General features: G+C 47.6%; 1 protein-coding gene across 1 annotated transcript in view; it reads left to right on the plus strand.

The window, feature by feature from the left end:
• Positions 1–22880, plus strand: part of LOC121832984 — a 140599-nt gene that overhangs the window by 109136 nt on the left and 8583 nt on the right. Inside the window, exons 2-4 of the mRNA XM_042289023.1 lie at positions 7463–7629; positions 12406–12542; positions 19147–19243. Coding sequence (XP_042144957.1) covers positions 7463–7629; positions 12406–12542; positions 19147–19243 — 401 coding nt within the window. The remainder of the gene's footprint in view (positions 1–7462; positions 7630–12405; positions 12543–19146; positions 19244–22880) is intronic.

Raw genomic sequence — 22880 nt, forward strand, 5'->3', positions numbered from 1 at the left:
GGACCGAGGCGCCGCCCGTTCATTGCCCTGAGGGGGGGGGCTATGCGTACGTAGTCGCCAACAGCTTCAGAGGCGCAGACCGTGGCTTGAGAGTATCATGCTGGTTTCTTCGTGACAGCGAATCAAATATTAGGCAAAATGCGGTGCCAGGGGTCCGATTACGGACACCGCGAGAGCTAGAGCGAGATCTAATATTTTGGCTCTCGTTGTGAGCGCGAAGATGGCGTTCGTAAGCGTTTTATAACCCAGTTCGTCTGCTACGAAGGGCCGTTGGGACACGAAAATAAAACAAGAAGTCAGCGTACGCCGTCTGCTAATAGGCTGAAAAAAAAAAAAAACAAGTCGATTATCTGTTACGAATTGAGCGCCGCGGCGGAGTTACATCTGACGCGGGCCGAAATTGTTAATGTCTGCTATTTCACGTTGGAAGTCATTCAGAACTTGTGCTTCTTTTGCAAACCTCAAGTTGTTCTCCTTTTATACACAAGCTGACATCGACCGGTACATGAAGGAGTATTAACGACACGCACATCAGAGGCCACGACAGCTTGCTCGCTAGTTGGTATAGCTGGTGAGACGTTCTAACCAAACTTTTGTCTGATTTTGATATCGCCAAAGGGTCCAAGAGGTCTCATAGGTTGATTGCGCGCAGACTGCGGCGCCATGTCCATGCAGAGGCCGAGAAAGCTCTCGTTCTCGCATTGACCAAAATCGAAACCCAGGCATGCAACGGGAGAGCGCCTTGACAGCTCACGAAGCGAGACTGCCAACTGGAGAGACCGCGACCCGAGAGCGGAGCGACACGAGCCCGCAATAACACGAAAGCGCGTGCGATTAGAGCGCGACACGGGAGCGCTCAACTTTATCGCGAGCGTTATCGGGGCCGATGAACGGGTCTCGTTTCAACTTAAAGGGGCCATGAAACGAATTTTGGGTTGGGATGAACAATTTTAAATTGGGACTTTACCAATCGCATATTGTTTAGTTGGCCAAAAGAAAGAGGCTAGAAAGTCAAAAGCCAGCTTTTCGGTACGAACATTTGAAAATATAGCGGACTATTTTGTACCTTCTTGCCTTCGAAAGCTCTCCGCCTTTTCACTATGATACATCCGCGGTTCCAAAAACGCGTCACCGGCGCCAAACTGACGTCAGCAGAACCCAGCACACGCATTGGACACGAGAACTGCGTCACTCGGATGTATGCGCTCGTCAACAATCAATCCGTCAACGAATATTTGGATTCGCGTTCGTGGCCGATGAGTGCCCTTGAGGAAATTATCGTCACTGGGGAATGACAAGTTCTATGGTGTGCATAAAAAGCACAGTGGAAGCTAGGAGTCATCGCACCGGTGCCGATCGAAGGAATGTCACGACCACGTGATTTCACAATTCGCATTTGAGTTAAGGATTAAAGCTAAGGAGGAAGAAGTAGGAAAATCGTTTCATGACCCCTTTAAGTCCGGAAGCAGGCGATGTTACACGCGCGAGCTCCGGGCTCGTGCAGTGCAAGGCAACGTGCAAGTACATGATTGTTGCCCTAACTTCGGCTGCACCTGGACTTAAGCTGAAAAGAAGAATAGCATCGATATCAATTTTGTTCTGTTTTTTTTTTAAACTGGCAACAGCAGTCACGTGCAGGATGAAGTTTTACGACCCGGTGGAATGATGGCGGGATCACAACCCTTCGCTTTGAGAAGCTAGCTAGGGGCGCTTCAGTTTTCCTCACTATGGGCGGTGCACGTGCTATCCACGCGGTTGTTTTGATTCTTAAAGTGCACAGAACCTTGACGTTGCCCGTGCTTGCACCAGCAGAGGAGGTTAAAGTATCCGCACTCTGGGTTTTGAGAAAAAATTTTACCGGGTGGCGATACCCAAACTTCTCGCCGGGAATAGCCTCTAAGATTCATCTCGGTGCGGAAATCTGTCCGGGACTAGGGTCACTAAAGGAGCTACGCTTTCAGAGTACCGCATTTCTTTTCTTTGGCATTTTACCGACAGTACAGTCGCTCTATCCAACAATATCCTGGTTCGCTGCGGCATCACTGGACAGCGGCAGTCCCGTGATTCGCTATTATCATCATCGCGTTTTCTCAACGCCACCATTTTGCGTCCAGCGGTCCTCTGCCTGCTGCTGTTTGTTGTTTACTGCGCGCGCACGCTGAAGACCGTCGCTCAGCACGCACCTTTCCTTTCTTATGTCGAAATACGAAGAACGCGACCTTGATTCGCAGCCACAGCTGCGGCTGTGGCAGCTAGCGCAGGCGACGGCTACAGCTCGGCTTGGCTCAGCTAGAGTCACTTTTTAATCTGCGCGTGAACCCAAGATGGCGGCGCCTGACGCGCTTCAGACGCGTAGTTTGGGAGTTTCTGTACTCTGAAAGCGTAGCTTTATTTAGTGACTCTATCCGAGAGCATTTCGTACGGGTGGGTTAATTTGTTTAAGCATTTCCAAGGCGTTGTTCGGATTCGGCAATAAACACCCTGAAATAAGTTTCGGCTGGTAAAAACACAAGACGTGATATTATTTTGACCATACAAGTTATCATTATATTCATAGTATCTGAAGGCAGTTACACACACACACAGACACACACACAGAGACACTCACACACACGCAAGCACGCACACGCACGCAAAGTTATGTCAACAATTGCATTGAACCGGCAGAAGACGACCACTTGAATGCTATCTTCTTTATTGAATAGGGATTCCCTTAGGTAGCTGCATAGTTGAATACCATCCTCGAAACTTTCTATGGCGCGGACAGTCGCAGTTTCTTGTCGCGCCTGCGACTGTGCGCGACTGTGACTGTGCGCAGTCACAGTGGCGCCTGCGACTGCGTCTGCGACTGTGCGCAGTCTTGTCGAGACTGCGACTTGTTACCACCAGGGAAAGAATGGCGTGTCACTGGGCAATGGGCGCACGCGTCTGCTGCTCCGCAGAAGAGAGCTACTGCAGAGGCCGAGAACCCGCTCGAGAGCCCCGAAGACAGAGATGGCAGCGCGCAGAAGACGATTTCTCAAATGGTCCATACCGGTTTAATTATGAAGCCAAAGGTGTCTCGAGACGTGCGTCTATACGACAATAAAAACGTCGAGGCTGGCGACCTGCGAACGCGTGTTTGCTTATATCACTTCTCTGGGGCAAGATCAATGGCCGGAGCACGGCTCCTGTCCATTAAAAAGAAAAACACGCGCACACAAAACAAGATGAAATGAAAGAAAATAAAGATAACAATGGTACAGTCGCGGGTTTCTCTGGTGTCACGCCCAGAGGAGTAATAACTTCGTGTTCAGGCGCCGGTCGATACGATGTATGCTTGGCTTCACCTCAGAGTAGACCGCTGTGAATGCTGCCATGTTTCCCGGGCCAATCGGAAAGCGGGAGGGTGACACGTGACTTTGAATGCCAGGCGCCGCGAGACGCTGGGAATGAAATCGCGTGGACGCGCTTCCCTGTTGTCAATTGGGTCGGATGGGCGGCCGCGTCCAGCGTGGTCGACCTGGATGTAAAAGAGTAAACGGCGGATAGCGCCAGGCGCCTGCTTGTGCCATCTACCGAGTGCGAAATGTCGTCGACTGGTACCGGTTCACGTGAAGGGACGCGACGCTTCAAGATTAAAGTATGTGAACGTTTCCCGGGCAACGCGTTCGATTTTAAACTCATCAACTGGTGGCACGAAGTAATCTATCAGAGAATACAAATCTGCCCTATTGAAGAAGAAATACGATATTTTCGAGAGAAATCGTTCACACGCCGCAGGCACGAATCAGTACAGCAGGAACATTTGCCCCAAACATCTGACGTTAAACATGGGTGCTTGCTAATTACAAAGGACAACAACAGCAAGAACGACGAACAAGGAACAAGAAACAACAACAACAGCTACGAGAACAACAACAAAGAGCACCGAAATTGTTTCGGCTACATTAGGACCTTCACAGTATTGATATAGGTTCTCATCGGGCTTATCCTTTTTTGTTAAACGCACTGTCTCCGTTTTATGATATTTAGCTCTATAACGAGCGTTTGAGAGAAAATAAAACCATTTAGTTTCCTCACTGCAGAAATAAACAAGGTGTCTCCCAACGTTCAGTTTTCGACCAGATGTCTCTCCTGCCATCGCTTGGAAGATTATGCCAAAGTTTCAGAAATTATAACTTTTTAAGTCAAAAGATGTGAACGGTTTTCTGACACTTTCATAAATGGCTGTCCCACGACGCCTGCGAATAGGAGGAGATAAATGGCGCGCCGTCTGAAAAATTTACAATTTCCTTGTTGAAGAAATTTTATGAAATGACTCTTAACTTTCGAATGAGACGTCGGTAAGTTCTGCAACTTCATGGCGTCAAGGTTGCAAACGCTAGTGACACATTTGGGCGGAGACTTAGTGTCTAGCGTTCTGTGGTTTATATATGCGGTGAATGGTTAGCTTCTTTTCATTTTCCATATCCGCCGGTCATGTACAAGTATTAGAGAGCCTAGATCACAAAGAGGGTCCATCTCAAATCACGGGGAGCGTTTGCAATTTAATGGCCTACGCCTCCTGCCGAGATTGGTCGCAACTGCGCAGGTGCTGCGTTTTCGTGTAACGAGGGAGAAAGCAGGCAGAAAGGCGGAGACGTTTGGAGACTATCAACGGTTTTGTAACTTCTTCGCAGCTCGTTTGGCAAACGCGACCAGTCCATAAACCACGTGACCTTGATTGAACGGTTGAAAACTCTCCGTAATCAAGTCTCTCTAACGAATATCTCAAATCTCTCGGTGCCCATGGCCCCAAAATCACCCTCAATCGATCCTCATTATGTATGTCGCCATAGAGAGATATTCATACGAGGGGTGCCTTTCGGGGAAGTGATGTGCGTGACGTCAGTGATCGGCGGAACTAGCAGGACTCCCTTTCAGACTCAAGCATTCACACGAACGGCCGAATGGATGGATGGACGGATGGATGGTATCGGCTATACCCTTTGTAACGGGTGGCAGCTTGCGCGACCTAGCCGAGAGTGATGTCAGTGTTATCAGACGCATTTAGCGGTCGCAGTCTAAACAGACGGGCTCGGTGCGTTCTGACAAGGGTAGAGAAAAGGAGGGGGGCATGAAATGGGGGGCGATAAGCGATTAGGGCAGCAACGCTGTGAGATTTAGAGTGCGACGAACTGCTTCCTGCTAAATGAAAGATGCTTCTTGAGTAAGTGGATGCAACACAAAGGACGTGGAATCAAAAACCAGTTGCATGATGAGCGGCTTGAGGACGGCAGTGATGAATATCGAAGACGCCTTCGGGTGCCTCGGGCGACATGCGCAATAGCGCGAGTCACAAGTTAGGCGTTTCGGATGCCGCCGCCGGCAGTGGTGTACCAACTTGCTCTTGAGTAAAAAGGAACCCCCCCCCCCGCCTCCCCCGCCCCCCCCCCCCCCCCCCCCCCAAGCCCGCGGTTGGTACGCCCATGACCGCCGGCATCTTGATGAGCAAAATCTGTAAAGTTGCCAAACACGCGAGTAAAATACCTTCAATCGCAAAGAGATCTCACGCCACGGCGGGGAGCATTTGTGAGGCCCGAGCAAAAGCTTTCCCATACCCCCTGAGATGTCTACGTTAGCGCGGCTCCTCGCACGAGCGTGACGTTGTTACCACGTGATGCGCATCCCGAGAGTAAAGCGAGGAATTTCTCCCCCGTGTGAACAGCCCTTACAATACTTTTTTTTTAGCATATTTGGCGAACCATAAAAGCTATGGCCCCAGAAAGTCAATCAGAGCTTCGGTGCGAAGCACGTGACGACGCACCTGTATCATGAGATGCAGGTACATCAGACTTGTGTCTAATACGGGTCTGACGCACCTGTAACCGACGTACCTGTATCTGACGTCAGACCTGAAACTGACGTCAGGTACGGGTCCAGGTGCACTGCACTCGTGGAGATGCATTACAATCTTCGGACGCACTGGCACCGTAACCTTCGCGCTTTTCCAGACTATGCTGAAACGGAGTGAAATGGGTTTTCAACTTTTTCCTTATTAGATTCGAAAAGCGCCAGGAAACAAGGACAACAAGGACTATTGTCCTTGTTTTCTGGCGCTTTTCGATTCTAAGATGTACCAAATTGCCCAACTCCAGATTCCTTATTAGCTTTGTTCCTCAGCTCGAATTAAGAAATCACGTGGTCGTGACATGCTTGGGCACCGGTGCGATAACTCCAAGCTCGCACCATGCGCAAGCTTGGAGTTATCGCACCGAGTTATCGTATTGTAAGCGCTCCATAGAGCGTTCTATTTGCAAGCTATACGTTCTGTAAGGGCACTCATTGGCCACGAATGCGAATCCAAATGTTCGTTGTCGAATTTTTTGTTGACAATCGCAAACGTCCGAGTGACTCAGTTCTTGTGTCGAATACGTTAGCTGGGGCCGGCTGACATTCTTTGGGTACCGCGGATGTATCATCGTGAAAAGGCGGAGAGTTTTCGAAGGCAAGGGGGTACGAAATAGTCCGCTATATTTTTTAATGTTCGTACCGAAAAGCTGGCTTCTGACTCTACCCTCGTTCTTTTGGCCCACTAAACGATATGCGATTAGAAAAGTCAGAATTTAAAATAATTTATGCTAGCCCAAAATTAATTTCTTAAATCCTTTAAGAGGTTTCGAATGACGCATATGATGGTTATGATCGCCATGTCTATGATAACTTAATTTAGCGACACTAGATCAACTCAGTTGCGGAACTCACTCGGAGAAGCGGACCCCAACCCCCTCCCTCTCTCTCCCAAAGCCGCCACCTGTTGTTTGAGGCGCCATCTACAGGCTGTGTTTCAAAACCTCATTGTTAGAGCAGCTAGGGTGAAGCGCCATCTAGACATTGTACTTCAAAACCTGCCTATTCTAAAGCATAAACTGTAGTTACCATAACAGCCGTCTCCATGGGCGTACCAACTGGGGGGGGGGGGGGGCAAGGGGTGCTTGCCCGCCCAGTTTTCAGAGTGGGGGGCAAGACATCTGGTTTGCCCCTCCCTGAAACAACCGCCACTGGGCAGGCCAAACAATATTCGGCGGCGCCCAAGGGATTCCAAGGGCACCGCCCCCCGGCCCTGGGGAGGGGGGGGGGGGGGGAGGGGGTTGCGAGGGGAGGGGGTCTGATTTTTGCCCCCTACTCTAAAGCAAGTTGGTATGCCACTGGCCGTCTCCCAAATCGCGGCGCTTCCAACGACGGGAAGCGAATCTTTTGGATAGAGGGGGGCACGTGCGTGGAAGCAGCGTCTATGGACCGTTCCACAACTGAGTCGATCTAGTAACGTGGACTGGAGGCATGGCTATCATGGCTTCAGTCAACACTGACTTAACGTAGACTGAAACTCCTTGAATATGGCGGCGTCCTGCTCCCCTTGAACATTATAGCATTCAGCGCCAACCCTCGGACAAGCCCTGAGCACGTCTAAGGCTCTTTTCGCTTCTCTCGCTTCTCTCAGTTGATCGAAGAGCTGAACGTCGGCGTGGCCCTGTTCCGAGACGTCCTGCTGAGCGTGAGCAGTGCCCAAGACGGGCCCGAGCTGAGACAGCGGATTCGAACCCTGAGGCAACGCTGCGTGGCCGCCTGCGTGGATGCGTCGCACTTGCTGCTTCCTCACATACGAAGGTGCGCTTCACTAAGCACGCGCTGCACGCCAACACACGGCTTTGACGTCTTGCCGCAGCGGTGGCACTACTGTCGGTCCTGCGCACGCACACGTGCTTAATCACACACGGATCTGGTTCGCGTGCGCGCGCAGTGGTTATGATTGGTGTGGGCAAACGCGAATTTGTTTGTAAACAGTGCGTAATCGGCGTGTTTGTAAACAACAAACAATAGAAACTGGCCAACTCGTGCTTTCTTTACTACGCTCCAAAACCCCCAAATAAGCTTTTCTTCGAAATAAAGACCCCTCATTCACTTTTTATATTCGGATTCACCTGTTATTAACGGCGGTGACTTGCGCCACCTAGCGCCCCCTAGCCAAGAATCCAAAAGTACAATTCTCAATCCTCGCCCTTCTAAGTGAATCTTACTCCCCTGTTGCTTAAAATCACAGTAGCCAGTTCAGGAATAGTTTATTCGTAAAGGGCAGGAAGTGCTTTTCCATCGTTAAAAATGCTAAAACAGTCGGTAACAAAGCAAAACGATATCACGCGTTCTTTCTGACACCGCGTCCAAAGCTCAGGATGTCGCATTTTCGAAACGGAATTATCACCAATGGCGGCCGCTCTTTACTAAGTACCAAAATGGCGGCGTCCACAAGAAGATCGGGGAACGCTTATTTAGAAAATCTAGTAATCGATCTTTCGCGTGTGAGTTAGAGCGTGGTGGCGCCAGCGTGCAAACAGCCCCAGACCACTTCCGGTTATGGACTAGACGGCGGGTTTCGCAGTATTCGCGAAACCAAATAAATACACGTTATTTTCTGGAAGAATTACTTCACTTTTATGGTAAAAAATAATGAATAAAACATTAGAAAATGGCGCCACTGAGTTTGTTGCCAAAAAGAAAAATGCGATTAGCAACAAACAAAAGCATTGGGGCAATCCGTGATTTGTTTAGTACACATTTCCAAACACCTGCTAGGTAACGCAAGGTTGACTTGATGCTGATTGGGTCACACCAGCACCACGTCATCCTCCATTCGATGCTATAGTCTAATCAGCGGACAGCGTTGATATGACGTCGGGTAAACTCCGCTGACGTTTCGCGTTTGGGGAGAAGAGCACGGGCGCTTTTAAAAGCAACAACCCTATGTGGGAATCTTGCATGGACATTGTTTGCTCCTGTCAGTGTTGGTCGCATCACAGCAAGGCCATGGGAGAGAGTGTCGGCAAGGGAGTACAGATGAATTTTTAAGAAGTAATAACAATAGACAGTTTTAGTATAGCGTTGCTGGATCTTACGTACGCAATACGCAATAGTATAGCGTACGCTAAAAATGACCTGCTCGGACCGAATTTAGTTGTGCGTTACGTTTTCCAGTGAACACCGCGCATGATCTTGGTTAAATTTGTTAGAGTCGTAGAATCCCGCGCGCTTATAGCGCACCATGCTCCTGGAAAGAAATATTGAAAAAGAAAAAGTGTCCCATCATTTTATTTCAGATTAAACCAAACCACAGCTGCCTCGTCAAGCGCGTTTTTCTGCGGGGTACAGAGGCTACGAGTACGAGTGCGTAGCCAAATTCGATCACGGAGCTTCCGTCAGTCATCCCGTGGAAACGGCACCTTTTATCAATGCTATCGCGGAATGAAATCCATGACCCTAATGTCCAGTGCATAGCGAGAACTTCGACGATTTCTTTTAGAGACGTTCGTCCGTCGGCGATGAACTGTGGAAATAGGCTTAGCGTTGAACAGATCGCAGCGTTGACACACACTGCGAGCGGCGAACATTTCCTCTGTGCACTCCTTCAGCTGCAGGGCTATCTGATTCGACCGCGGTAGGCCCCAGAAAGAACCGTCGAGCTGAACACCACGCAATTTCACGCAACACAGAACTTCGAAAACACCACGTCGCCCTTGCTGCGCCAGTCGAGGCAACCGCCATCTTGAAACTGGCGCTCTCGTTGGGTCCGAGATCTCTCGAGAGCGTCCCGCAAGGCCCGCTAGACAGCAACGCAAAATCCCCATCGTTGCGTGCGTACGCGATACGCTAGCCCTTCCATTGCGTTTTGCGCATGCGCACTCACGACCCGCAATCTCCTTGCGTACGCAAAGCTATAGCGTACGGTCCACTAAAACTGTCTAATAGTTCTCTGATTGCTTTTGAAAGTATTAAGATTACTTGCAACCGGTACTATTTTTTTCTCTCCCCCGGCGCCGATTATTTCTACAAGTTTCCCACCAAGGAATCCTCGAACCGAGTCTACAACGGAATGATGATCTCCCAAAATTGGTGTAATGAGAATATGACTAATTTTGTAATCCATTGATTCTATTTCAATAACAAAATCTACAAAAGGCACCGTTTTCAAACCGGTAGAAACATCGGTCGTTTTAATAATCAAAAGCAATCGGAAAAGTAACGGTTGCATTTTAAGTGACGGTCGATTACTTTTCCTGTCAAGTAACCCAGTAATGTAACTGAATACTTTTTAACCAGTTGTCATTGTAAGTGCATGATTACTTTCTTTAGTACCGTGTACAATAGGGGGGGGGGGGGGGGCGTAAGCGACGCACTCCCATTTTCTCCCTGTCCGCTGCGTAGAAACGGGGGCAGCCTACTAGGGCACGAACTGCCACGAGTAAGGTGGTGTGCCCGCAGGAACATCAAGGGTAGATTTGTACGCAAGGCGCAATTTCGGAGAGACTGATGTAATGCCTTTAAGGAGGACGACTCGTACAAGAGCGAAGAAAGGTCCTTTATTAATTTGGTATAGGGAGTATTCACTGCACGGCATATTTGTGGGTGCTGTTTAGAGCGCATGCTCAGAACGAGCTCACATCAATAGGCTGCTAAGACCGCCCTTTCATTATGGTGCGGAATGCACGTTGCAAAAAAACTGTGGAAGCTCGCCATCAGCACGCGCTCAGCATTCGCGCACACAGCTATGGCCGCCAGTGAATAGTCCCTATAGAATACACCGTGCTATAAGGAGTATTCACTGGGCGCCATATTTGTGGGTGCTATCAAGAGCGCATGCTCAGAACGAGCCCACATTAATAGGCTGCTAAGACCGGCAATCTTGAGGGTGCGGAATGCACGTTACAAAAGAACCGTGGAAGCTCGCCATCAGCATGCGCTCAGCATTCGCGCACACAGCTATGGCCGCCAGTGAATAGTCCCTATAGACTACACCGTGCTATAAGGAGTATTCACTGGGCGCCATATTTGTGGGTGCTATCAAGAGCGCATGCTCAGAACGAGCCCACATTAATAGGCTGCTAAGACCGGCAATCTTGAGGGTGCGGAATGCACGTTACAAAAGAACCGTGGAAGCTCGCCATCAGCATGCGCTCAGCATTCGCGCACACAGCTATGGCCGCCAGTGAATAGTCCTTATAGACTACACCGTGCTATAAGGAGTATTCACTGGGCGCCATATTTGTGGGTGCTATCAAGAGCGCGTGCTCAGAACGAGCCCACATTAATAGGCTGCTAAGATCGGCAATCTTGAGGGTGCGGAATGCACGTTACAAAAGAACCGTGGAAGCTCGCCATCAGCACGCGCTCAGCAGTCGCGCACACAGCTATGGCCGCCAGTGAATACTTCCTATAGACGCTTTGCAGCAGCTGTGCATGGACGCCGCCATAACTGACCTTCAGTTTTTGTTTCCTCTTATTACGTTTATTTCACTTCATCATTACCATAGCAGGCCAGGTTATTGCCATATTAGATTCAAATGTTTCCTTTTCTAAAGCATCGGCCTTTGTACAGGATCGTCAACTACCGTTTCAGTTGCTGGGCATCTTAATGAGACAAGAGAAGGTCAGCTATGGCGGCTGTAATTTGGCGCGTGTGCAAAGCGTCTATAGACTGATCTCACTAAGCGTACCACGCATGCTTGACACCGCCATAACTAAAGTTCAAAGAAGGCAGGCGCTAGTTCACGAGACAGCTCGTCCAGTTTCGTAATGAGAATATGACTAATTTTGTAATCCATTGATTCTATTTCAATAACAAAATCTACAAAAGGCACCGTTTTCAAACCGGTAGAAACATCGGTCGTTTTAATAATCAAAAGCAATCGGAAAAGTAACGGTTGCATTTTAAGTGACGGTCGATTACTTTTCCTGTCAAGTAACCCAGTAATGTAACTGAATACTTTTTAACCAGTTGTCATTGTAAGTGCATGATTACTTTCTTTAGTACCGTGTACAATAGGGGGGGGGGGGGCGTAAGCGACGCACTCCCATTTTCTCCCTGTCCGCTGCGTAGAAACGGGGGCAGCCTACTAGGGCACGAACTGCCACGAGTAAGGTGGTGTGCCCGCAGGAACATCAAGGGTAGATTTGTACGCAAGGCGCAATTTCGGAGAGACTGATGTAATGCCTTTAAGGAGGACGACTCGTACAAGAGCGAAGAAAGGTCCTTTATTAATTTGGTATAGGGAGTATTCACTGCAGCAGGGTTATCGCTCACGCAGTAAAAAAACTATAGTTCCCACGATGAATGGCTGCAGCGGTGGCGGAACTAAACTGACTGTGAGATGGGTCTATTCCTTCACCACGTGTCACATTACATATTATTTCCACTGCAACTGCTGATCGCTAAAAGAAAAAAACCCGCAAAGTGCTGTCACACATCCATTGCATCTGAGTAAACACCTGATCCAGTCGAATTTCTGTTGTCTCGACGGCGTCAAGCATGTACGCCAATCAGCGGTCATATATAATCTCCAAGTCATTTTTTGTTTTCGTTTCGGCGCCGCCACATTTTTCTGCTTTCCACAGCGCCGTGTCAGACGGCATCCCCGTGGACTCCCAGCAGCTGGTGAACTTGGTGTGCTGCACTCAGATGCTGCTCCGCGAACTGGTCAAGTGTCGGGCGCTGCTCGTCGCCAACCGCATGGAGATGCGGGACTTCGCCGGTGGGTTCTTCCTCCCGGCACTCTGCGGATGGGACCGTTCATTAAAGGACGAATACACAATTATCAGACAACCAATTCATCAATAAATCAGTCAATAGGAGGCTCAACCGGTTAATCTATTCATAATTGAATCAGTGAATAAAGCTATCAATCGGGAAATCAAACCTTGATCAATCAGTCAATGCAAATCGATCTTAATCAAGAAACTAAAGAATCTCTCAGTAAGTACAATTTCTATGAATAAATCAATTAATCAACAAAGCAACCAGCCAACCAAAGCCCATATATCAATTATTCTATCAATGAATATGTGAATAAATCGATGAGTAAATGAATTCATATAAATCAACATCAATTGATCAGTAACGAGTCAAGCAGTAATGTAATTATTTGAATCAATCAAAAAAAAAGGCTAATATATTCACCCAGCTTAAATCTAAATAAATAATCATAAATTAATCTTAGTCAATAACTGCAAACTAATCTCATTTAAAAACACCATCAACTGCAGGGAAGAAATAAACAAATAGATGAACAAATTTGAGTCAATCACTACAAATCAATGAACATGTAGAAGGGTCTTGCAGTATCTGGGTCGACCGATATTCACGCTGAATAGACCCTGAGGTCCAACGATTTTCTACTTGATGACGGCTACTTGTGGACGACACCCGCTCACTGACGCTGATAATAGCTCTCTGTGCTCGGTACGAGTCTCAGACTCAGAGATCAATAAAAACAGAATCAACACGTGCGGCACCTGCGGCATCGCCCCCTAGACTTGAAACTGAGGTGGAAACTGCCGCGGCGATGTAAACGAAATGAGAATCACGAAAGGAGGATAGCTCTGACACAATTGTTTCGAATGCACGAACTGCACAATCCTAAAGGTTTGAGAAGTGTTTGTCCACGATTAATGACTTGCTTCTTCTTACTTTTTTCGCCTACATCCGGTTCTAGGACGATCACTTGGCCGTGTCGTCGGAATCGAGATACTAGTTCGGATCACTTGAAGAAATTCAAAGAAAGAAAATATGGAGATAATTTGTCTCTACAGATGAATTCAAGAGAGTCTTCTGGCCGCCGCCATTTCTCTACCCGTATGATTATGAACGTGCCACAGGCCCTTTCCAAATATTCGCGCTAACGCCTGTCCGCCATCGCTTGATCACATACTCTACACTTCTATTGGACACGAGGGTGACGCCAGCGTTTGGCGAAGACTCGGGTGTAATCACGTGCTTCGTTTCCAAGCAATGGCGATCACCAATGTTGCTTGATGGATTTTGAAAACGGTGTACTGCGGCCCCAATACCTTCACGAGTATCTCGCACGTGCTTGTATGCACGTAGAACCAGACGGGACAACATGCTTGCCATTTTTTATGCGCATTTTGGTCCTTCAAAGCAACCTTTGGACAGAAAAACAATAATCGCCTAAAGATCTGAGAAGAAACAGCATCGTTTTCTGATTCCTCTCGCAGTCATAAAGTCTTGAAATCGCCTCTGTGTTTCTTTAAATTCAAGCAAACTTTTCTGAAAGCGGTGTTTTTGTGATGTTGGGTGATTATTAAAAGCGAGTCCGAGAACATAATCATTAGCGGTTTCGCGAAATTGAGGTCATTTGTTCGTCGGCAATCATCGTCAACAGACCGTTCCGGTTCGGCAAGATAGCGCGTAATCAAACAGAGTACAGTTCTGTCTCCACCACACCTGCTCATTGTGGTGCCAGTAGTGGCTCCAGAAGTTCCGTAGCACGGACCGGGGAGCGGGCACGGTCGATGCCAAGCTTTACCCTGGTTAGGCTACACGGTTCGGTGCGTTTTTCATCCCGGCAACCTGCATGGCGAGCACTCCGAAATGCGGGCCACAACCACCACAACACTCTCAAGCACGATCGATGTCGCGAACAGCAAGAGAGAAAGGAAGAGAGAAAGAAAGAAAGAGAGAGGGAGAAAGAGAGAAACGCGAAAGTGAAAAGCCCATACGAGGCGTTGTATCTTCCTCCGAAATAAAACTAGGTGCTTTGACGCCTTACACGCATGCCATGGAAAAAGCACCTTTGCGATTTTGCGGGTGCTTTGCCACCATACCGCTGCGCTACGCAGAAAAGCGCCTCCGCGTATCAGCGGGTGCTTTTCCGTTTTACTCCGGCGCTACGTGGGAAAGCACCTCTGCGTTCGGCGCTTTGCCGCCGTACACCGGTGCTAAGCGGAGTGGCGCCTCCGTGTTTCAGGGGGCGCTTTTTTGTTTGTTATTGTTCTTCGTTGATATGCGGGGCATTACCTTGGCGTTTCCGCTCAGGAAGAGCGCCAGCGATATATACAGCTAATGGATCTTTTGTCGAAAGGATGAACGCGTCTTTCTTCTGGTCGTTATAGTGACGCCGCCGCAAGGTTACTAATGGTGGCAATATGCTCTGCGCTCGATGGTCCCCACGGGGCGTTGCTTTATCGGGACGCGGGAAAGTTTTAGGTCGCGTAAAGAGAAGAAGCAAAAATCGACCTCTTCCTTCCGAGAGAGAGATGCATTTAGGATGGAGCGCAAGGTGAACTAAGTGCTGTGACAATTGTTTGAGGCAAAGCAGAAAAGAAACATGGTTAGTTTTGGGGAGCTTAGATCATCTTAGGGTGACAGAGTTATGGATGTCATCACGCCCAAAAACTTTGAAAAATATGTAGTTTGATGTGGTTTAATTTATTTTAAAAAATGCCAAAAATTACAGAAGAAGAGATATGATTTGTTACGGTACACCATAAAAATAGGGGGGGGGGCAGAAATATTAGTTTAAACAATATAGGTATAAACCTTTGTAAGTTTTGTGTAGGAATAGTAGGTATATATTTGGCCTCTTTGCCGTTAGCTTCATTTTATTTGTGAATTGCATAGAGAGGCCTATGTTTGGGTGCCTTCCGCTATACCCTTTCTCGTGGTGACAATGTCTTACCCTTTGGCCGGAAACTTTCACATATATGGTTTTCAGAAACAAGGACGACCACTAGTGGAGGTGGTCCAACTTTTCCCATCTTTGTAATGAAGGGACCCTTCCCGCAGACACTGCGGAGATGCGTTCGTTAAAGGGGCAGTGCAATGATTTTGTACTTTGCGCAAATAACGCTTATAGTGCTCGTGTATCCCTACTGTGTGGTGCACGTTAAAGACTCAACATTCAGAAGAAAAAGGCTAGTCTTACGCTCTTTGTCCCAAATAATACACGCCAAAACTTCAGTTCGACATTCAGTGCACTGATGTCGAACCGACTGTAGTAACTTTCTCGAGCGGCTTGATAGATGAATGATACCACTTAAATAAAATAGCTAATATATGTGTTACTGACTAAAAAATGATCGAAATTTTCTTGGCTTTACTGCAAACCCTCAGTGTTATTTTCGTAGTCTTTGGAGATTTAGATTTTTTTAAAGTTTTATCGCACTTTTATAACGCCCCTTGTAAAATATCGACCCGCCAGTTCCACGACAGTGCACTGTACGTCGGACTTAAGTTTTGGTGGGTGTAAGACTACACCCTTTTTTAGAGTGTTGGCTAGTAGTTGTACTGCATTGGCTAAAGTTCTTATCTACAGCTAAGGCACCAGACGAATATTAAGAAGGACTCTTCCAGCTGCTTAAGCATGCATACTACACAATTAATTTGAGTGAATCCCTGACATTTATACCATATGTACCCCATGTTAGCTTTTCTCTTTACAAAATTGCAGTCGCAAAAAAGGTAATGAAAACCAAGCAGCGCTCTACCCCTCTAATTTCGCAGCCAGAGCACGCGGCCACGTGATATGAACAAATTGTATGCCGCCAATAGCTTCGTTCAATTTACCTGCTGTTCTGCACCGGTGCATAGAAGTGTAGGATGGTCTACTTCCAGTCATATCTCAATACAGACAACGAAAGCACACTGCCCTACAGTTTTCTGCATCGGTGCATGAGGTGCATGCAAATCCAACTAAGCTAGGGTTTATCATTGCCCCGCGCTGAGGTTGGCAAAGCACAAGGCACGCACTGAGTTCTACAGATTGTTAGGGTTCGGCAATTGTCGCCATTGCAGCGGTTGGACACGAGCCGTTATCCAAGTGCTTGTCACGAGTCGAAATCGGCTGCATGCGCAATGCTCGGGTTCAATCAATGAGCCACATTCAAACATCTTCAATCGACGGCCTATGCTAACGCTGCGACCTCCGAGCTACGTCAAGTTTTGCGAAACAAAGCTTTCACCCTTCTTTGTGTTAGACAGGTGGCAGCTGATAAAAGCCGTTTGCTCTACTGACGTCCAACCCCTGGTTAGTTCAGTTGGTAGAGAGCTCCACTGCAAATGAAGAGGTCCCCGTTCGATACCCGGACCAGGCGCACTTTTTCAGTCGCGCACCAGTCACCTAGCTGTGTGTAGAGATTCGCAGTTGTCCTTTGTCCCTCTTGTTCCCCTCCTCCAGGAATAATTTTCGTCATTATTGTCCAGCTTGCTTGCACCTTTGCCTTTAATAGCATTGTAATCAAGACGTTTACAGTTTTCTGCAACGCCGAATTAGAGCACAGCTCTTGAGGAGGAGTAGGGAAGGATACGGGGGGAGGGTATGCCCCTTTTTCTTTCCCGCTAATTTTAGCGGGAGAATTCAGCGTCAAGTTACACGTGACGTCATGAGGGTAAAATTAGCGTGAATATTTTGCCTCCAAATTTAGCGTACAAATTTCTCCATTAAATTTAACAGGAATATCGGCAATTTTAAATGCGTGTGACGTCACATGTCATGTTATACATCACGTGTCTCTTATAATGATGTCACGGGAGTAACGTCATGACGTTAAACTCGTAACCCTCGTGAAAATATTCCTCCTAATCCTCACGAGGGCAACCCTCGTGACGTCACACATGACGTCACGTGGGACCTCATTATGGGAAACATCCTATAATGCAACGCGCATGTTATGCTGACGGCGACGCCGACGACGCCGCTCAAGCCGGAAATGGGCACCTAAGAGCTGCGCTCTAAAAATTAAATACGTTTACTGATCTCTGTAATGCGAAATTAGAGCGCAGCTCTTTAGGTATTTTGGTTTTGCGATATACCGGGCTAAACAATTTGAGAAAGTAATATATATGAGTGTACACATATAGGTCACTATCCTCACATTCTGGTTCTGCACTCTCCTCCTCTTTCGTACCCTCCCCTCCTCCGTACCCTCTCCTCCTCCTCCGCCATACCCTCCCCTCCTCCCACAGCTTCCCGCTAAATTTAGCTGGAAAAATGACGCCAGGTGACCTTAACACAAATTCAATTTCACCACTAAATTTAGCAGGGAAACTGAATTGATGTGTAGGTGTGTGTAGGGTGCCTAATGTTTCCGCTCCGCTATAGGGTGGCGACAACTTCTTGTTACCCTTTCCCAGATCCTCTCCCACCAAAATTTTTTCCCACTTATTATTTCGCTAAACGTAAAGAACATTGAGTTTCTGTAGTCTCGACACATCGGCAACACTGTGAGGCCACTTCCGTTTCCGTTCATAAGAGGAGTCGGAGGCTCAGCGGGATGGCGGTCGTCATGGCTGCCGTTCTCTTTATTCGGGTGTTTCATATATTGAAGTTGCGAGCAGGAAGTGTGCGTTGGTTTTATCGAAACGCGAGTTCCCGCGACAAAATGGAACGCAACAGACCGGCATTGAACACCGAAACGTCGCCGTCGGAACGAGAGCGGTGAGCGCTCCCTAGCCCTAACAAGGACTAGCGTCGTAGTCCGAGTGCACTACCGGCGGGTGTGACAAAATGGTCGACGAAAACAGCGGAGGTTGCCATGGCGACGAGGTAGACAACACTTGTTTGTCGGCAATAGGTATCACAAACGTTGTCGCCACCCTAAACAGCGGAGCGGCGGAAACATGTAGGCACCCTAGGTCTGTGACGTCCCATAATGCAACACTGCGCATTTATGACGAAAATAATCCCTGGAGAAGGGGAACAAGAGGGACAAAGGACAAACAAATCTCCAAACACAGCTAGGTGACTGGTGCGCGACCGAAAGTGGTCCCGGGTTTGACACCCGGACCAGGTGGATTTTTTCGGTCGCGCACCAGTCACCTAGCTGTGTTTGGAGATTTCTGTTTGTCCTTTGTACCTCTTGTTCCCCTTCTCCAGGGATTATTTTCGTCCTTCTTGTCCAGCTCGCTTGCACCTTTGCATTTAATTGCATTATAATTAAACTGCGCATTTAGTTTCTCCGCTGAATTCAGCGGTAAGCTGTCGTCACATGACCTCAACACCAATTCAGTTTTCCCGCTAAATTTTTGCGGGGAAGCTGTGACGTTTCATAATGCAACGCGCGCGGTTACGCCGACGGCGACACCGACGCCGACACCGCTCAACGCGGAAACGGGTGCCTAAGAGCTGGGCTCTTAAAATAACGCCCGCTATTTTTCTTGCACTTACACAACAAAAAAGTTTCTTGGTCAGTGGCGTCGTGTGCGAATATATTGAAGTCTCACGTGATGCCAGTGCAAAAAAAAAGTTTTAACTGATTATCATTGCACCGCCCATCGAATTATGTGTTCGCGCATAATAATTGCTCATCTTCTCCGTTGCACCATCTGCGCTTGCGCAGAACCCGCAGGTTCAGGAGTTACGGTGCTGGACAAACTGGTGCTCTGGCGACCGCCTCCGAAAGACTACCACGTGGAAGAGCTGCGAGCCATCGACAGGTACGATTCGACTCCCGGAACTTCAGACCGGATCGAACGCAACTTCTAGCGCTTTGTTCCGTAAGATCCATGCTACTATAGTCATCGACAAAAGCTTCGTTCAATTTACCCGCACCTCCTGAGGCACCGGTGCCAGAAAGGTGTAGGGCGGTGCGCTTCCGGTCGTGCGGGATGCACACTGCCCTACACTTTTCTGCACCGGGGCAGGAGGTGCAGAAAAATCGAGCGAAGCAAAAGTGAGAACGTCAGGGCGTGTCTTTAGAACGTTCGGCCTCCAGCACGTGCTCTCGGCCTTCGGTCGTACTTTCGCTGCGTGTGCGCGCTCGAGGTGCGCCAGACGCCGAGGCGTTGCCGAAGGTGCGAAGCTCGCGCAGGACGCGGGACAACCGAAGCTCCCCACTGCCGTTCTCAGCCTGTCACTATCACCTTGTAGGTGGCTTGTACAAGTCACTTTGCACAAGTCGCCTTGTAGGTGACTTGTAGGTAACAAAAGCGAGCAGCTGTTGCCGACGTGCCTGACGGAGAAAGGCCTACATAATGCGTTTTTTAAAGCATAAAATTTTTTTTTAGCGCTACCCCCCTTCAAAAAATGTGTCCGTCCGTGCGTGCATTTTCAGCTAAATTTAGCGGGAAAACTGATACCACGAAACCGATACAAAAATTCGGTTTCTCGGCTAAATTTAGCCAGAAAATTGATGTCACGTGATCTTACGTCACGGGACGTAGAGACCAATTCAGTTCCCCTCCTAAATTTGGCGGAAAAATTGACGTGACGTAACCTATACATCGATTCAGTTTTCCCGCTAAATTTGGGAGCGTAGGGGTGTCACGTAACGTCACTTGACGTAACATGACCCGAATACTTTGGGAAAATTTACGCCACGTGACGTATAAACTTTGGTCACAAGGGCGTCGCTATCTCAAAATATTGTCACTTCGAGTATGGGCGAAAACGTTGTTTTGCCGTTGCTATGCCAATAGAGGACATGTAGGATATAATTGTAACCGTCACGCATTCTCTTCTTGCCTCCCCTCTGTATTTTTACTATTCGCAGGATGAAACGTTTTATTATTTCTTGCTCGCCCATACCGGATACTCCTATTAGGTGGCTGGGGACGAGAGTAAGAGAAAAAGGTCTATACGTCAACTGAGTTTCCCCACTAAATTTAGCGGAAAAGTTCACGCATTGGGTCCGAAACGTCAAATCCGTTTCCCCGCTAAATTTAGCGCGAAATTGACATCACGTGACGTATAGACCAATTTATTTATCCGCTAAATTTAGCGAAACAGAAACAATTCACGTCTTGTTTCCTTGAGAGCAATTCAGCTTCCGTCTAATTTTCGCGGGGGAAATAGACGTCACGTGACCTGACGTCACGTGATGTCAGGTTACACGACACGTGGAGTATACACAAACTCAACTCTCTGACGCATAGAGTTATTATAATGTACGCTAGAGGTTCAAGTGGCGCTAGTGTGCTGACGCAAATTGAAGCAGACAGCAACCAGTCGAAAACTGACTTCCGGTAATGCATTTCTATGGGAAAAAGTGAGTGCATTTTCTCCCTGCGCTCAATCATAAAAGCAAACATCCCGAATAATTCGTACGTACTAGGCAGCTTGGAACCTTCCTCAATCAGGCCGATGAAATAATAGGTCAGTTTCTGCGTTTTTCTTTGAAGTTCGTTGCATTAAAAACGGCGCTAAGACGGTTTCGTACGTGTATTTATGTGCACTGTCGGACACTGTTAGCGCGAACACGACGTCGGCGCTTTTCAGCGTGGGGGATTTACGTGCCAGACGAACGAAGGACATCTGGAAAGCCAAAAGAGACGGCAATAACTACTCAGTAACACTGGATCAGTAAGTACCAGTGCATGTACAATCAAAATAAATGGAAGGCCACGTAATATATTCCGATTTTAAATAAGGAAATACCGCTTTATTCTTTCTGCTCTGTGCGAACTTCTACTTTCAAAATATCACCAGCACGATCGAAATCTTGGAGAACAAGTGCCCGATAAAAGCTGCCCGGCAGAGAAAACAACACAAAGAGACACCTTTCATATCCCACGGACTTTATTCTCTACGTTTTTAATGTTTTTATCTGCTCATGCACGACGGGGTCATTTTCATATAGTGACAGGAGTGGCATATTATCAATATGTAAGCGTCACCGGAATGCTGGCGAGCCTTGAACACACTCTATATTCCTTTCCATTGTAATTTTGCTTTGAATCGTCGCTTGTTTTTACATACGTGCTGTGGAACACACGTTCGAGACTGAAATGTAGCGAAGTTAAACATCGTTCACTAATGAAGACAAATGCGCTAACTAAAGTAATTACACTTTTACAATGTTAATCAAGGTACATACTATTCGGTACAACCCAAATAACCAAAGTGTTTTGTGTTATTTTCCGGCGAAGAGACAAAATGCGCGCGCGTTTTCCCATAGGAATGCACAGGAGCACCGCAAAAGTAGACTGGTTGCTGTCTGCTTCAATTTGCGTCACGGAAGTCGCATAGACACTAGCGCCAGTTGAACCTCTAGCGTACATTATAATAACTCTATGCTCTGACGTCACGCCGCCGTGGTGGCATGCACTGCTGTCGGCACTGCGCATGCGCAAACGGTTTCTCAACAGCGAATATGGTTTCATCGCACGCGCAGTGCCCAACACCTGTTGTGGGCACACGCGACCCTGTATGCAAGTCGATGTGTTGTGTCGCTGATTTTTTTTGAAAGCCCGAACCCGTGTCTGTGTTCTCAGAGCGTGGGCGTTGCTCTAACCATTGTCGGTCTTTGGCCATTCTTGTCACCACACGAATTGCACACGAACCCAAAACCCTAAGAAGCGCAGGCTCGGTAAACAGTGAATGACAAAGGTATTGTCATTCACTGTTAAAACGAGATGATGGTTTTATGAAGTGCTTTGTTTTCTAAGCCTGACTGTTTGTCCCAAGTCTCCATTTTGAGAGAGTGCTCTACCGGAGGCTTGTTACTCTGTATTGGTGTGTGGCAGCTATACTTCGTTTCCCCTTAAGTATGAGCCGGGTCAGGAGCTCATTGCTACAGAAACACAGACGCGCAGACGAAAAACACGATGTCACGACGCATTCTTCATGCTTGGTTGGATCAGTTGGCAGCAACTCACGCGCAGAAAGACGGAACATGTCGCCATCTAAAGATTTCCGAGAAGCTTGATTAACCTTATAGGCAGTATCGTTCGCAGCGCTTTCACATAAAATAAAACGGAATATAGAGACACCAAAAACCTGCGAAGGTGTGAGGTCAACGAGGTTTCATTTTTTCGAACTTTCTACTTGATGTTTAACGAATGCTTGACAAAAGTTAGACTATTTTGAGCATTCGGATAAATTGAAAACGCACTGACACCAGCTGACGGAGGAGGGGCTCAGCATTTGAACGCAATTAATACATAATTTAAAAGTTTAAACCACTGCATTTATATTGTGCGAACATTGATCATGATTCAGTAAAATTGAAAGCAAGTTACTGAATAAATACTCCTAGAAATTTTCAAAAGTTTCTGTCGGTCAGACAACACTGAATAAGAAGTGGAACCTCGCCAAAGTTTGCCAAAAGTTTGAAGGTTCGATAGAAGTTTGCAA

This window comes from Ixodes scapularis, unplaced genomic scaffold (genome assembly GCF_016920785.2).
Source record: "Ixodes scapularis isolate PalLabHiFi unplaced genomic scaffold, ASM1692078v2 PGA_scaffold11__112_contigs__length_91849675, whole genome shotgun sequence".
NCBI classification, from domain to species: Eukaryota; Metazoa; Arthropoda; class Arachnida; order Ixodida; family Ixodidae; genus Ixodes; species Ixodes scapularis.